Source organism: Ornithorhynchus anatinus, chromosome 4, assembly GCF_004115215.2.
Source record: "Ornithorhynchus anatinus isolate Pmale09 chromosome 4, mOrnAna1.pri.v4, whole genome shotgun sequence".
In the NCBI taxonomy this organism is placed as follows: Eukaryota; Metazoa; Chordata; class Mammalia; order Monotremata; family Ornithorhynchidae; genus Ornithorhynchus; species Ornithorhynchus anatinus.
Genome location: NC_041731.1, coordinates 54,989,390 through 55,006,284, shown reverse-complemented (window position 1 = coordinate 55,006,284; position 16,895 = coordinate 54,989,390). Strand labels below are relative to the sequence as shown.

The window sequence follows — 16,895 nt, the reverse complement described above, 5'->3', positions numbered from 1 at the left end:
AAGGAGTTTTGCCATTTCTTTTTTTTCTTTTCTTTATTTAATGGTGTTAACTGCTTACTATGTGTCAAGTACAGTACTAAGTCTTGGGTACATACAAGCTAATCAGGTTGGACACAGTCCATGTCCCACGTGAGGCTCACAGCTGTCAAGTCTCCATTTTACAGGTGAGGTAATTTAGGAACAGAGAAGTTAAGAGATTTGTCCATGGTCACACAGCAGACGATAATGGAGCTGAGATTAGAACTCAAGTCTTCTGACTCCCAGGTTCATTCTTTCACTAGGCAACACTGCTTCTCAATAGTTATCTATTTATTTATGTATGTATCTATGGATTTATATGATATTGACTTTATTACTGTGGTCTTGACCATCAGAATGTAATCCTACTGGGGGAAAGGAAACTTCTTTTCTATGTTTCCCAGTCACCTAGTATATCAGTTTAGACCCATTAAATGTTTCAGTGCATTAATTTTCATTTTGAATCTGATTAAATATTAACTCCATTAATTACTTGGAGCTGTTGAATACATTGGTGGTATCTAAAAATTGTATTTTTCAATACACTTTCTTTTGCAGCCACATAACGAACAAAATTATTAACAATATTATCTGATGTTATATTTCATTACTGGCTGCTTGAAGGAAAAAGGAATTATGATTCCCAAATTACCCTTATTTTCATAAGGCAGGTCTGTCTGTCTTAAACAGTGTCGTGAGGCTTATTCGGCCTAATCTCTTTTGAGAGTAGTTTGAATTACATTACATCATTTAATGTGGGGTTGAGAGTTCATTTTCAAAACCGTGAGGAGCTCATTCCCTAAACTCCTCAAGTTTAAGGGAATCAGGGGGAAAGTTAAGCTCAACTACAGAACTGTAAGAAATGAGAATCATGAAATGCATATTTTAATGTCGGCTGATGAAATAATTTCATAAGGGGAATTAGAGAATTTTTATGTTACCTTTAGGTCACCATTTCAAATTCAGCCTGGTGTGGCCATATCTAGGGACTGCAATTTCCTGATTTGGCTATTTAAAATGGAGAGGCAACTCCTCAGAAACATAATGACAAGTCACATGGTACAGTGCTCTTGCACATAGTAATCGCTCAATAAATACGATTAAATTGAATGCATGTCAACTGAATAATGGGAGATAGCAGCAGCAGACGAACTATCTTTGAATGCAGCAGTGAAGAAAAGAGCAGCCTTAGACCAGAAGCTTCGAGGTCTTGTGAGACTGAGAGGCAAAACTGAAAACAACATGAAATGCTGCAAACAGCAAACCCATCAACTCTTGGCACTCTTTGAGTCCGTGCATAATGTAGAAGGGCAATATCATTGTCAGCTGCATCGTATTGGAATCTGAAGGACAACTAACATTTAAGAAGATTAAATTGTTACAAGTTGAAGTGTTTAAGGGTAGAAGAATTACCATTTGATTGATGATAAACATTTGTAAGCAACCCCCTCAGGCTGAGACCAGAGATAGAGGGGCAGCAGAGGAATCTGAACACAGTCTGTTTAGGCTGGGCATTTTCTAAGTGTGGAAGCTCTTCCAGGGCCATTTCCCAAATTTGCCTCAACGACTCTTAAGATTAGTATTACGTCATTTCAGAATCTGAATGAAAGCAGATTCCCAGAGACATTTGTTTACATTAAGAAATCATCTGAAGGCTGTCATAAGTATTGGGCATTCGGATATACTGAAAGCAAAACACAGAACCCCTTTCTCACATGACAGCTGACGATTCTCTGCTGAAAGATCACGGCCCCGGCCAGAGCTGGGACCCACAGGGACGGAGTCTTGCAGCATTATCAAACTGATCTTCTTCCCATGATCAAAAAGCCATGCAGTTCAAGAATCTGAAATGAACTGTTCTAATTTGGCCCTTAGAGAGCTCATCTTTGAGTGAGGCTTCTTTTGGGAGGCGAGACTTCCCAAGGAAACAGACTTCCCAAGGAAACCTGCATATCTGAGACACGCTGCTATCTTTCTTAAGTGTTTGCAGTTAAAAATTCATCACTCTTACCCACACCAATTTAAATACTTGTTTGGAGGCCATGGATATGACCCAAGTTCCAGTGATTTTCAGACCGAAACTGTGTTTGAAATTTGTCTCAGTCACTGTGGCCAAGTAGAAAGAGCTAAGGTCTGGGACTCAGAAGATCTGGGTTGTAGTACCAGCTCTGCCACTTGCCTGCCGTGTGGACCTTGGGCAAGTCACAACTTCACTGTGGCCCAGTTTCCTCATCTGCAAAATGGGGATTCAGTGCCTGTTCTCCCACTCCTTAGGACTGTGAGCCCCATGTGGGACTGGAATTGTGCTCGACCTGATTTTTTGCATCTCTCCTAGTGCTTAATATTGTGCCTGGCATAGTAAGAACTTAACTATCACTGTATTGTTATTATCATTATTATAATAATACCTTGTCTCTCTTTTTCTGAACTCCATTGCCTCAATTTTTAAAAAAAACAAAATGGATTGAATTCTTCCAGTGTAATGTACTGGATGTACTTGCTGTATTTTGATCCAGGTTCCATTATCATCTGCTTACCAGGTCCCCCTATAGTATCTTTTTCCCTTCCTTCCAATAATAAGTGTTCAGTGTAAATTAATTCAAATTAATATTTCAGACCAAAACATCTCACATGGACCTCAAGCTTAACATATCAAAAACCGAACTCCTCATTTTGGGTCCTAAATCCTCTCCTCCACTTAATTTTCTCTTCATAGTTTGTGGTGGTGCTTTTATGGTGTTTGTTAAGTGCTACTTTGTGCCAAGCACTATATTGAGCAAGAGATAGACACCAGAAAATCTGACTGAGCACAGTTCATGTCCCACATGGGGATCGGAGCTGTAATCCTTTAGACTGTGAGCACGTTGTGGGCAGGGGTTCTCTCTCTTTATTGCTGAACTGTACTTTCCCAAGTGCTTAGTACAGTTCTCTGCACACAGTAAACTCTCAATGAATACAACTGAATGAATTTTACAGATGAGTTGATTGAGGCACAAAGAAGTTAAGTGACTTGCCCAGGACATAAAGCAGACAAATGGCAGCACCAAAATTAGAACCCAGGTCCTCAACTCCCAGGCCCATGTTCCTTCTATTAGGCCACATTCCTCTCATCATCTATGAGACAGCACGACAGCACCCCCAACCTGCCCATCTCTCAAGCCTACAATTCCTATTCTATCTTTAAGTTTTTCTCCTCTTTCTTCCCCCGGTTTAAGTCCATTGCCAAATCCTGTCAATTCTTCCTCCACAACATTTCTATAATCTGCCCCTTTCTTTCTCTACTTAATTTCACTCTTCCCAAGGGCTCAGCAAAGTGCTCTGCACAGAGCAAGTGCTCAATAAATACCACTGACTGTTTGATCCAAACTGCTACTGTGCTGGTCCAGGAACTGGTCCTATCCTCACTCAATTACATCATCAACCTGCTTACTGCTCTCCCTGCCTCTAGTCTCACCTGTCTCCTGTCCATATATCACTGTGCTGCACAGATCATTTTTTTAAAAAAAATTCACATTGTTCAAGATTTTCCACTCTTCAAAGCCCCCAGTGGTTACACTTTCCTCTCTCTCTAGCCAATAGAAACTCCTGCCCACTGACTTCAAGGCAATCAACTCTTATCTTTTATATATCTTTTCTCCCACTACACATCAGTTTACATGCTTCATTCTTCTGAAGCCAATCTACTCACTGTACCTCAGTCACATCTCTCCTACAACTGACCTCTTGTTTAGACCCTTTCTTCTACTCTCTGCCTTCATATATGACAAGCATCTTCCAAGCCATTCTGAAATCCCATCTCCTCCAGGAGGCCATCCTTGACTAATCCCTCATCTCTCCACCCTGTATTTTCCTTCACGCTGCCTCTTCAGCATTCCCTCAACATCAGTTCCCTAGATTGTAAGCTCACTGTGGGCAGGGCCCATGTCTACCAATTCTGTTATATTGCACTCTCCAAAATGCTTAGTACAGTGCTCAGCAGGCAGAAAGTGCTCAATAAATATGATTGATTCAGGCACTTTGTTATTCACAACCTTTCCTTCTGCTCCTCTCATAGCATACACATTTATGTACTCCACTGAGTCTTCATACCTGTATTTTATTCTAGTTTCTATCTACCCCACTAGATTCTAAAGTCTTCGAGGGCAGGAATCAAGTCTACTAATTCAATCGTACCCTTCCAATGTGCTTTGTATAATGCTCCGAACATTGAAGAATCTCACTGAAAGCTACTGATTGATCGTTTGGTTTTCCCTCTAGACCACCCTTAAGCTCCTTTTGTGGACAGGGAAGATGTCTAATGACTCTGTTGCACTGTACTCTCCCAACGGCTAAGTAAGGTATTCTGCACACAGTAAGCATGAAATAAATATGAATGATCGATTTCATCTTCCCCAACTGATACTGTGTTTACTTTATTCTCCCATTCTTCTGCCACCTAATTCTCTGTAGGTCCTGAAAAGTAAATTGCTCCCAGCTCAACAGTGCTAATCTATAACTTCTTCAAGAGCCTGAAATGCATCCCCTCTGTATTTCCTGATTTGCACACACTCCCTTTCATCGAAAGGTTAATACCTCTGCACCACTTCTAGGGCTTGAAAACATCTCAGGACTGAGGTTCATCTGCCATTTCTAAAGAGACACTCTGTCCATCCTACTATGCATCATGAATTTACAACTCTAATGGCAAGTTTTTAAAGACATAACTATTGATAATCAGCTTCCATGGCTTTAGGTTCTACTTCTATTCAGATAACTCCCAATTCTGTCTCCCTAGCCCCAATCTCTCATTTTCTCTGCAATCTCACATTTCCTCTGGTATTCAGGATAGCTCCACAGGAGTGTTCTGTCCCCACCTTAAACACTCTCTATATTGAAACTGAATCCATCTTCCCTACCAATTCTTCTGCAACACTTCCCATAGTTGCCCCTTCTTCTGCATTCAAACGATCACCTCTCAGTTCCAGGTACTCCTCATTAATCTGGCTAAACTACTGACTCAGCCTTCTTACCAGAAACTGCATGGCTTAGTGGTTAGAGCACAGGCCTGGGAGGCAGAAGGATCTGGGTTTTAATCCCAAATCCACCACTTGTCTGCTGAGTGACCTTGGACCAGTCACTTCACTTCTTTGGGCCTCAGTTACATCACTTGAAAAATGGGGATTTTCAATGGGGATTTATCTACCCCAGTGCTTGGAACAGTGCTTAACATATAGTAAGCACTTGACAAGGACTATTATTATTATTATTCTCATTGGTCTTCCTGTCTACTACTCTTAGTCTTTCTGCACAATACTTTGTTGCTCAGATCATTTTTCTAAAATACCATTTGGCAAAATTCCATTCCTCAAAATCTTTCACTAGTTCTCCACTCTTTGCATCAAACAGAAACCCCTAACCTTTAAAGGCAGTTTATTAGTTCTTTCTTTTTAGATTATCAATGTTTACACCCCATGTCAAACACTTTGTTTCTCCCAAGAGAGCCCATTCTCTGTCCTTCATTCTCAATTTTTCTGTCTCCAACTCCTTATTCAAACCTTCCATACTAGAGAAACAATACTACTGCTCAGTGGAAAGAGCAGAGACTTGGAAGTAAGGACACCTGGATTCTACTCTTGACTCAGTCACTTACCTCCTGTGTGACCTCAGACAAATCACTTAACTTCTATAGATTTCAGGTTCCTCATATGTATAAAAGGGATTAAATAGCTGTTCTCCTTCCACTTAAACCATGTGAAAAAGAAAAAGATACAGTGCATGGCTCTTGCCGCATTTATTATTATTATCCTGCTTGGAACTCCTCCCCCCTAAAACCTGCCAGACCACAACTCTCCCCATCAACAAATCCTATTTCCCATTTATTTTTTCTTATTCCCAGATTTTAGACTCCTGTCTACCACCTAAGCAATTTTCCCCTACTTCAACACTAATGACCTTACAGCCACCCACTGTGCTTTTTGGACATGCACTATTAATGTCATCTTTATATTAATGAATCTTGATATTCACCCCACTCTCAGACCCACCACACTTATTTACAGATCAGAATTTTATGTAAATGTCTGTTTCCCCCTCAAGACTGGAAGCTCACTATGGGCAGGGAACATGCCTACCACTTCTGTGGTACTGTACTTTCCCAAGTGCTTAGTACAGAGCTCTGCACACAGGAAGCACTCAATAACTACCACTGATTGATTGAATAAAATTCATACAAAAGTACTATTTACCTGATTTGGAGTTTGAAAATAAACGCACTCTAGCCATATGCTTAAGAAATGTTTCCCACATACGGGACACTCTTTTCCTTGGGAAAGCATATTTCTTGCTTCTGGGTAGTATTTTATTGAATTCTTTATTACAGAATCATTTTCATCAAGCTGATCCATAATAAATCTTGCTGTTATTTCCTACCACATTAAAAAAAAAACCTTCAGATTTCTTTTACAACATCTGGAATTAAATCAATTCTTTCATATAAGTATACCAGTCTAAAATTAATATAATTGTACTATTCAGGTTTATGGCAAATGCATTTTTCTCCCTCTCTATACTGTAAGCTCACTGTGGGCAGGGAATGTGTCTCCCAAGCCCATTGTTCGGTAGGGATTGTCTCTATCTGTTGCTTAATTGTACTTTCCAAGTGCTTAGTACAGTGCTGAGCACACAGGAAGTGCTCAATAAATACAATTGAATGAATAGTACAGTGCTCTGCACATTGTATGTGGTTGACTGATACAAATGATTAATTGACAGATCAGAAGCTTAATAACAAGAATGTTTTCAGCTTATATATGTGAAGGGTACAGACATAGGGCTTGGTTTTATCTTAACTTGCCTTCAATCAGAAGACAAAAGAAAAGAAAGTGTTTATTTTTAACAAATTTTAGATATGGTGAAAACTGACTCCATAAGTATCTCAGAAAAGTAAATTTTTATTTGATAATCTATTTTATATAATTATAGAAAGCAATAGCATAAGTAAAACATGGGCAAAAATATAAGGGTGGGCCAATCAGCCTCTGCTTAATTCCGATAAGAGCTAGGATGACCGGAAAGTCAAATAACTACAAAATATAGGTACGGAGCTTTAAGGTGATAGAGACAGGATGTATCTAAACTATTCCCATTGGCTGTTCTAAGGTGACCCATAGTGCCCTGGTCTCCATTAGCCAGACAAAATGGTAAATTGAGCAATTTTCCAGATAATCCAGACAAAAGTTTCACCCCCTTATGACACCAGTTTACACATTTTCTACTTTGTTTTTTTAAAACCAGGAGCGATCTGGGCATTCTATGCAGATAACCAACACATTTTAAATGATTTAAGGAGTAATTTGGCCGATTATCTGGAGACAGAGAAGATCTAGTAGAAAGTGGTATGGGAGTCAAGAAATCTGAATTCTAGTGAAAGCTATATAAAATTCTTGTTCGACCTTCACTTCTGTTTGTTTCCCTCATCAGCAAATACAGTGAATAATACCAAACTTTCCCTCTTGCTCAAGGAAGTTGTTTAAAATGAGACATTGTAATTGATATGAAAGTACTTTGGAAAGGTACTAATTCAGTCATCATTTACTGTTATAGAGACATAGGATGGCCTAATGGAAAGAGCACGGGCCTGGGAGAAAGAGGAACTGGGTTCTAATCCTGACTCCACCACGCATCCACTGTGAGACCTTGGCAAGGCACTTAACTTCTCTGTGCCTCAATGCCTCAATTCCCTCATCTGCAAAATGGGGATTCAATATCTGTTCTTCCTCTCTCAGACTGTGAGCCCCATGTGGGACCTCCTTATCTTGTAGGTCCCCCAATCAATCAATTTATTGAGCATTTACTGGGTGCAGAGCACTGCCCTAAGCACTTGGGAGAGTACAGTATAAGAATGTTGGCAGACTTGTCCCTTGCCCACAGCGAGCTGACAGTCTAGAGGGGAAGTCAGACATTAATATAAACAAATTATGGGTATGTACATAAGTGCTATGGGGCTGAAGGAGGGGTAATAAAGGATGAAGAACCAAGAGTGAGGGTGACGCAGAAGGGAGAAAGAAAAGAGGTAACGAGGAATACTACAGTGCTTGGCACATAGTAAGCACTTAAATACTCCAAGTACGGTATTATTCTTTTCTTGTCTTGTTTTGCTATTTGCTCCCCGGAGAACCTTCTCCAGCACAATCCACCTTGCCTATATTGTGTGTTTGTAATGACCTTTGACTACATGCAAAGACCACTTCATGAGTTTATCCATTAGAAAATCTTTATCCATCAAAAAAAAAAAAAACCAAAAAACTAAAATTAGAGAAAAATCTCCTATAAACACTTTCCAACACACTGGCAACCAGAGTCTCTAGGTGGTAGAAGAGACTGTTTCCTTCTTATTTCTTTGTCCTCCTTGCAATTTGCATTCTCCTGTCATTTCTATTAGTAAGCAGGAACCATTCAATTCCATAGTCCTCAAAACAAAATTTTTTTTTTTTAACTGCACATACTCATTGTGGGCAGGGAATGGGTCAACCAACTCAATTGTATTGTACTCTCCCAAGCTCTTAGTGCACAGTAAGTGCTCAATAAATACCACTGGTAATGATCCTTAAGTAGAAGGACCTCTTAGACACATAGAGAGCAATGACTCTCCTAGTTATACTCAAGGTCAAAGTCATGTTTCGCGCTGAGTGGTCATTGCTGTCTTGAGCAGCTTTAAATTAACCTTTCACCAGGAGCCTTATATTTCATTTTTAATTTGTAATCACTTGGGGAAGGCATTCTTCAGGGTTTGGGAGTCTAAAAGATAGCCTTCAATGGACAGTTGAACATAATATCAATAGCACTTACAAAAAAAAGTCCTCTATATTCAGTTGTCAAGAGATACGCCTCTGAAATAGCAAATCTAATTAATGGCAAAGAGCTTTTTAAAAATTCCAGCTGGGACATTTAGTTCATCTTTTCCAATTTTTATTTCTGGAATACATTCATACTTTTGGGTCCATTTGTCAGATCATATTCATCGTATGGCTTTTCACCACCAGCTATTAATATCACTCTCCTGCTAATACTACAAGTTGTAATTTTGGGAAAGTGATGGGTTCATTTTAGAAGCAGTGTGATCTAGTGGAAAGAACTCAAGCCTAGGAGTCAGAGGACCTAGATTCTAATCCTGACTCTAGTTGCCTGTTGTGTGACCTTGGGCAAGTCACCTAACTTTCTCCATTCCTCACTTTTCTCATCTGTAAAGTGAGGACTTTACAGATGGGACAAGGACCACATCTAATCTTATAATTTTCTAACTATTCCTGTGTTTAGGACAGTGCTCAGCACACAGTAAGCACACATTATTATTAGTCATTTTATCCTTAGGGGAACATATTTAACAAATGCATCTTGAAAATGCAATAACAATGCAATAAGTAAATTACTCAGAGTAAATTATTCACCCGTCAGACCAACAACAGCCTTGACATATGAATGTGCCCTTCACAGTTTACTCCTTAAAAGCAGTTTACTCCATTTAGGACCATATCTGTGAAATTTGAAATCCTGCATTGGGGAAGTTACTGACTTCCTCAGAAAAACTTTGAAAATATCAAGTTCTTCTTTCTTTGATCTTTCAATCTGATCTTTTACTCCATAAATTTCATTCCTAAATAAAATCTCTTACGTATATACGTCAATATTTTAAATACAATTTTTCTCAAATTTCCTGTCTAAAGAGGATGCACACATTATTTCTGGAATGCTAACTATCATGATTGGTTAAGAGTTTGCTAAAATGTCTAGCATTATGTAGAAGTAAAAGTTAATATAGCAAACAACCTATGCCAGTAAGATAAGGATGTTGAAGTAAATAGCCTTGTGGGGATCATATAATAACAATAATTATTATTATTATGGTATTAGTTAAGCACTTACTATGTGTCAGGCATGTACTATATACTAAACGCTGGGATGGGTACAAGAAAATCAGATTGGACACAGTTCCCGTCCCATGTGGGGCTCACAGTCTCAATCCCCATTTTACAAAAGAAGGAACTGAGGCAGAGGGAAATTAAGTGATTTGCCCAAGGTCACAGAGCAGACAAGTGCAGAGCTGGGATTAAACCCATGACCTTCTGACTCCCAGGCCCATGCTCTATCCACTGCACCATGCTGCTTCTCGATCATATCCCACTGAATCTGTGAGGTGAAGGAAAAAATCCAGGCAAAGCCAGATTTGTCCTGCACTTCCTCCACCACACTCAAAATGGATTAAATACATTGGCAAATTTCAGTGGAATTTAATCAGCATTAGCATTTGTACACTTCAAATGTGTTTTATAGTAATCCTCAGAATAAAATTCTGCATGTCTTTTCCTAACAAGTGTATCTTGAGAAGCAGCATGGCATAATGGATAAAGCATGGGCCCGGGAGTCAGTAGGTCATGAGTTCTCATCCAACCTCTGATTCTTGTGTGCTGTGTGAAATTGGGCAAGTCACTTCATTTCTCTGGGCCTCAGTGACCTCATTTGTAAAATGATTGAGACTCTGAGCCCCACATGAGACAGGGACTGTGTCCATCCTTTGTATCTACCCCAAAGCTTAGAATAGTTCCTGGCACATAGTAAGTGCTTAACAAATACCATTATTATTATTATCTTCTTCGGAAACACAAAAGTGATCTTTGTCACCCTTCACTTTGATTTGCACCTCTCCCTTAGCCCCAAAGCACATATGTACATATCAATAATTTATTTATATTAATGTATGTCTTCCCCTCTGGACTGTGAACATTATGGGCAGGGAAAGTGTCTACCAATCTTTTAATATTGTACTCTCCCAAGTGTTTAGTACAGTGCTCTTCACGCAGTAAGTACTAAATAAATATGATTGAACTGAGAAAAAAATTCAAAAACAATATTGTGTTATCTATTGAATATTAAATGTAAGCCATTGATGATAATAATAAATAGTAATGGTATTTGTTAAGCGCTTACTATGTGCTGAGCACTGTTCTAAGTGCTGGGCTAGATATAAGGTAATTAGGATGTCCCACGTGGGCCTCACAGTTTAAATTGCCATTTTACAGATGAGGTAACTGAAGCACGGAGAAGTTAAGTGACTTGCCCAAAGTCATACAGCTGACAAGTGGTGGAGTGGGATTAGAACCCAAGACCTCTGACTCCCAAGCCCATGCTCTTTCCAGTAGGCCATGCTGCTTCTCTCCATCCTACACTGGAGAGGTAAAGGTTATTCTTTGCAGTGCCATTGAATTGGCAGCCTGCAGTTCTTGGGGCTGTGCTCAAATTGGCTCCTTGTATCATGCTCTTCTTTAAGTCCCTGCGCTAATAATTTTCCGACTCATAACAACTGTATCCATTATCAACCTCCAAACACTATTATTGTTCCAGTGAACCAAATGCTGAATAAAGAGAGCCTTTTTCTATAGGTCTATTTGGTTAAAATTCTAAAAGGACCAAGTAGATGATAAAATGAATTTAGAAAGTATCTAGAAAATACACATTTTGCTTCACCCTCTCCCCAAAGAGTGGCTTAAAAGTTCTCCCTTCTTATGGACGTGCTGGTAATCAGACAGGATTCAACTATATTCTGCGGGGAGGAGTACATTTTCAGTGGAAAAGTAACTGGAGATCCATTAATGATTTGAGATTTCTGAGTTGACAAGTGTATTTAAAAACAGATCTTCATATTCTTAGCATAAGTTAAATGTATCTCTAACAATTCACCTTCAGAGTCCAAACTTCTTCTATTTGTGTGGCGTAAAGAGGCCTTTTCTGTAGCAATGGATTTTCTTCACAGTAGAGTTCTTGCAGCTGAAGTTCCTGCATCTTTTTGAGGAAAAAAATATGGCATTTTTCTCAAACGCAGCAACATTAACTCTAAACCTTGCTAGATCTTATTTAGAATTGGAACACATAAAATGTCTATAAGGGTACAGACTAACAGGTGAATAGAAAGAACTTCGAAATAATGTAGAAATAGTACACGAGGATAATTGAAGCAGTGTGGCCTAATGAATAGAGCACAGGCCTGGGAGTCAGAACTAGTTTCTAACCCTGGCTCCACCACTTTTATGCTCTGTGACTTAGAGCAAGTTATGTAATAAGAATAACAATGGTATTTAAATGCTTACTTCGTGTCAACTACATTCTAAGCACTGTGGTAGTTACAAGGTAATCAAGGTGGACACCGTCCCTGTCCCACATGTGGCTCACAGTCTTCATTCCCATTTTACAGATGAGGTAACTGAGGCACAGAGAAGTGAAGTGATTTGCCCAAGGTCACACAGCAACCGTGTCGCAGAGACAGATTTAGAACCCACGTCCTCTGACTCCCACGTATGTGCTTTGTTACCTCATCTGTAAAATGGGGATTAAGGCTGTGAGCCCCATGTGGGACAGGGATTGTATCCAACCTGATTAACTTATATCTACCCAGATGCTTAATACAGGGCTGACATAGTGAGCACTTAACAAATACCATAAAAAATATCAAAAACAAATACCATAAAAAAATTGAAAAATGTAATTTTTAAAATGGGTCAAGCCTGTCCCATTCTTTGAAATCCCTATTTGCAGACGGTGCAGAGAAAAGGACAGATATAGGTTCAATTAGAATTCTGGATGGTATCTTTAGAAGGTCTAAGTTGGGCTAAAATAGAGAAAATGAATACTGAGCTACAAAAATAGTATTCAATTGGCATTTAGCTCAGGTTTCAGTCCTTTTGAATTCCTTCATTCAATGACATTTATTAAGCACTTACTGTGTACAGAGCACTGTACGAAGCACCCGGGAAAGTACAATATAGCAATAAAGAGTGACAATCCCTGCCCACACCAAGCTCACAGTCTAGAGGAGGGGAGACGGACATCAGTACAAATAGACATCAATAAAAATAAATTAAAATTGCAGCTATATACCTACGTGCTATAGGGCAGGGAGACGGGGGAAAGAGCAAAGGGAGCAAGTCAGGGCGACGCAGTAGGGAGTGGGAGATGAGGAAAAATGGGGCTTAATCTGGAAAGGCCTCTTGGAGGAGATGTGTTTTCAGTAAGGCTCTGAAGGCAGGGAGAGGAATTGTACGGCAGATAAAAGGAGGAAGGGCTTCCCAGGCCAGAGGTACTATGTGAGCTAGGCGAGACAGGCGAGATCGAGGCACAGTGAGAAAGCACTAGAGGAGTGAAGTGTATGGGCTGGGTTGTAGAAGGAGAGAAGCAAGGTGAAGTAGGAGGGGGCAAGGTGATGCACTGCTTTAAAGCCAGTGGTGAGGAGCTTTTGTTTGGTATGGAGGTCGATAGGCAACCACTGGAGATTTTTGAGGAGGGGAGGTGACATGTTCTGAAAAGGAGCGTGGATCGGTGGAAAGAGCCCGGGCTGAGGAGTCAGAGGTCATGGGTTCTAATCCCAGCTCCGCCACTTGTCAGCTGTGTGACTTTGGGCCAGTCACTTCACTTCTCCAGGCCTCAGTGACCTCATCTGTAAAATGGGGATTGACTGTGAGCCTCACGTGGGACGACCTGATTACCCCGTATCTATCCAGTGCTTAGAACGGTGCTCGGCACATAGTAAGGGCTTAACAAATACCAACGTTATTATTATTATTATTGTTTATATTGAAAGATGATCCGGGCAGCAGAATGGAGAATGGAATGGAGTGGGGAGAGGCAGGAGGTTGGGAGGAGCAAGGAGGCTGATTTGCAGTAATCTAGGCGGGACAGGATGAGTGATTATATTAATGTGATAGCAGCTTGGACGGAGAGGAAACTTTGGAAATCAGGAGACCTGGCTTTTATCCTGATTTTACCAGTAGGGGAGCGTCTGTTGAAGTCACACCACCAGTGGTGGAAATTTCTGCCTGAGGAATGACCGGGGTGGGGGGTGGGGGGCCTGCAAGGTACAGAAGCCCCTGAAGAATCCGGAAAAATAGCTGGACACCGGGTGAGCCAAAGATCACCGTAGCAACCAAAACACTGCCTGCTGAGTTATGGCACCAGGGCTCAGCACCAGCACTATACTTCGGGCATTTTGGTTAGAAATAATAATAACGATGGTATTTGTTGAGCGCTTACTATGTGCAAAGCACTATTCTAAGCCCTGGGGGGGATACAAGGTGATCAGGTTGTCCAACGTGAGGCTCAGTCTTGATCCCCATTTTACAGATGAGGCGCAGAGAAGTGAAGTGACTTGCCCAAAGTCACACAGCTGACAAGTGGCGGATCCAGGATTAGAACCCATGACCTCTGACTCCCAAGCCCGTGTTCTTTCCACTGAGCCAAGGAGGTGTGAGATTTAAAAAAAAAAAAACTTTCCTTGTGGTTTACCATTTGCACCGTACCTGCCCGCCAACTCGGTGATCGTAGTAATAACTGTGGTATTTGTTAAGCGCTGAGTATGTGCCAGGCACTCTACTAAGCGCCAGGGTAGATAGAAGGGTAATTGGGTTCGACAAAGTCCCTGCCCCACAAAGGGCTCACGGTCTTAATCCCCATTTTCCAGATGAGGTAGATGAGGCACAGAGAAGTGAAGTGATTGGCCCAAGGTCACACAGCAGACAAGTGGAGGATCTGGGATTAGAACCCAGGGCCTTCTGATTCCCAGGGCTGTGTTCTATCCATTAGGCCACACTGCTTCACTTGCTCATTGAACTCCATGTCCCTGCAGGAACACGATCGGGTGCAAGAGAGTTTAAGTGGTACTGCACACGACGTGATCACAGTCATCGATTCCTAAGAATAGTCCCATAGTCTCCCGACCAAACTCTGTCCGTCATTCTCAGTGGAAAAGTCCATTCTACTGGCAACATTAATGCAACGTTAGCATTACATTGGTCCTCTTTTCCCAGTTACCTCATCTGTAAAATGGGGATTGAGACTGTGAGCTCCCTGTGGGACAAGGACTGTGTCCAACCTGATCCGCTTATAACCACCCCAGCACTTAGTACAGTGCTGGCACATAGTAAGCGCTTAACCGATAGCACAGTTATCATCATCATTATTATTTCCAATGTTGGGAAGCTGAGCGCTTGAGCCCGGAAGTTAAAGGCCCTTAGATCTAATCTGGACTCTGCCATCTGTCTGCTCTGTGACCTTGGGCAAGTCACTTAACTGCTCTATGCCTTCATTTCCACATTTGTAAAATGGGTTTTTGATATCTGATCTCCCTCCTACTTAGATTGTGAATCCCATTTGGGACAGGGACTGTGTCTAACCTGATTATCTTGCATCTTCCCTAGTGCTTGACAGGTAGTAAGTGCTTTCTGGTTGGCTTCTGGGAGACAGGTGCTTTCCCTGGAGAAGGTAGGCAGGAAGGGAGAGAAGGCACATCTCCTCCAAGAGGTCTTCCCAGACTAAGCCCCACTTTTTCTCATCTCCCACTCCCTTCTGTGTCACCCTGACTTGCTCCTTTTACTCTCCTCCCCCCAATCCCAGACCCACAGCATTTATATATATATATATATATATATATATATCTGTAATTTTATTTATTTGTATTAACGTCTGCCTCCCCACACTCTAGACTGTGAGCTCATTGCAGGCAGGGAATGTCACTGTTTATTGTTGTATTTTTCTTTTCCAAGTGCTGAGTACAGTGTTCTGTACGCAGTGAGCCCTTAATACAATTGAAAGAATGAATGATTCTGGATCTCTGATGGTCTTTGTCCTCTTCTCCTGGTTCTTTTCTCCTCACAAGCCTCCCTCATTTCCATTACTTTACTGTCCACTCCCGGTGCACACTCTCCCCTTCTCCCCAGATCTTTTCTGAAGCTATTTAAGGAATTACCTCAGCCAGTAATCAAAATCAACAAATACGACAATTATTATGTGACTCCTGATCATTTTGTCCATGAAAATACAAGAGTGCACCATTTCAGCACCAACTTTACTTTTCCCATGAGTCTACTGTTTAATGGGGGTGACTTTTATTGGGTTTAGCTACTGGCAAATATGTGATCCTTACGATTCTTTGGCAGCTAATTATGCATTGCTTGATTTTTTTTTTTCCCACCTGTAAGGTTCGCTGGTGGTGCCCTAAACTTAGCTCCATTTAAGTTTTTTTGTTTTTTCCAGAGCCAATTAGTCTTTACATTCCCCATCTTTAACTTATCTCTTAAGTTTACCCGCATAGTAAGCATGCATGACTTCTTAAAACAGGGTACAAAAACACCAGTAGATCCAATCATCCCATTCCTGAGTTGAGAGCTACCAAAAATATTTTTCTTTTCCTTTGAGCTTAAAATATTTTCTGTTTCAACAAATTTCTGACAGCATATGTTTCAGGGCTAGTATCCTCCTAAAAGTTTGAAAAATTTCCCACACATCTGGACTCCATGAGATATTAAACCAGGCTCTGTTTTATGTGCTCTGAGCTGCTATAGCTCCAGTAATATTAAACCCACATCTCTTTTTCCATTTATACTATCGCTGGGACACACTGAGCAGATCCTAGGGAGTTACAATCATTTCACCCCTCATATATAAAAACGATTTGCCTTTTCTTTTAACAAACATTAGTGCTTCTCCACCTAAGAGATGGATAGCTTTTTAATGTGTCTTTGTAAGGTGTTAGAGTGCTTCTTTTTTCAAGTGCTTCATACCCTTGAGTCCAGACTTAGAAGCCAAATTGGCTACTTTCAACTGCATGTGGTCAAAGAAAAACTCCTCGTCTTTACAAACGGTTGGGAAGGAATCCAGTCTCTGAGGAGACAGAAGTGCCTGATTCTGTCCCTCAGGAGGCTCTGACTGAAGCAGTCCCCACTAATGAGGTACCCAACCACTTCTGCAACTAAAAAGATGAATGTAAAGTCAAGGCAGCAAAGCAGAGAACCGAGGAGAAGAATTAATGAGGATTCGGATCCTCAAAAAATTTGTAAGACAAGATAAAGAAAAATCAA

At 40.7% G+C, this 16,895-nt stretch overlaps 1 protein-coding gene across 3 annotated transcripts in view; it reads right to left on the bottom strand.

The window, feature by feature from the left end:
* Nucleotides 1-16,895, bottom strand: part of LRRC69 (leucine rich repeat containing 69) — a 54,835-nt gene that overhangs the window by 7,377 nt on the left and 30,563 nt on the right. For 2 of the 3 annotated variants that reach the window (XM_029064218.2, XM_029064215.2), the window contains 2 exons: nucleotides 11,731-11,832; nucleotides 6,243-6,422 (listed from right to left, as the gene is read on the bottom strand). In XM_029064218.2, the coding sequence (XP_028920051.1) occupies nucleotides 6,243-6,422; nucleotides 11,731-11,832 (282 nt within the window). The remainder of the gene's footprint in view (nucleotides 1-6,242; nucleotides 6,423-11,730; nucleotides 11,833-16,895) is intronic. The other variant, XM_029064217.2, reaches the window with a different exon arrangement.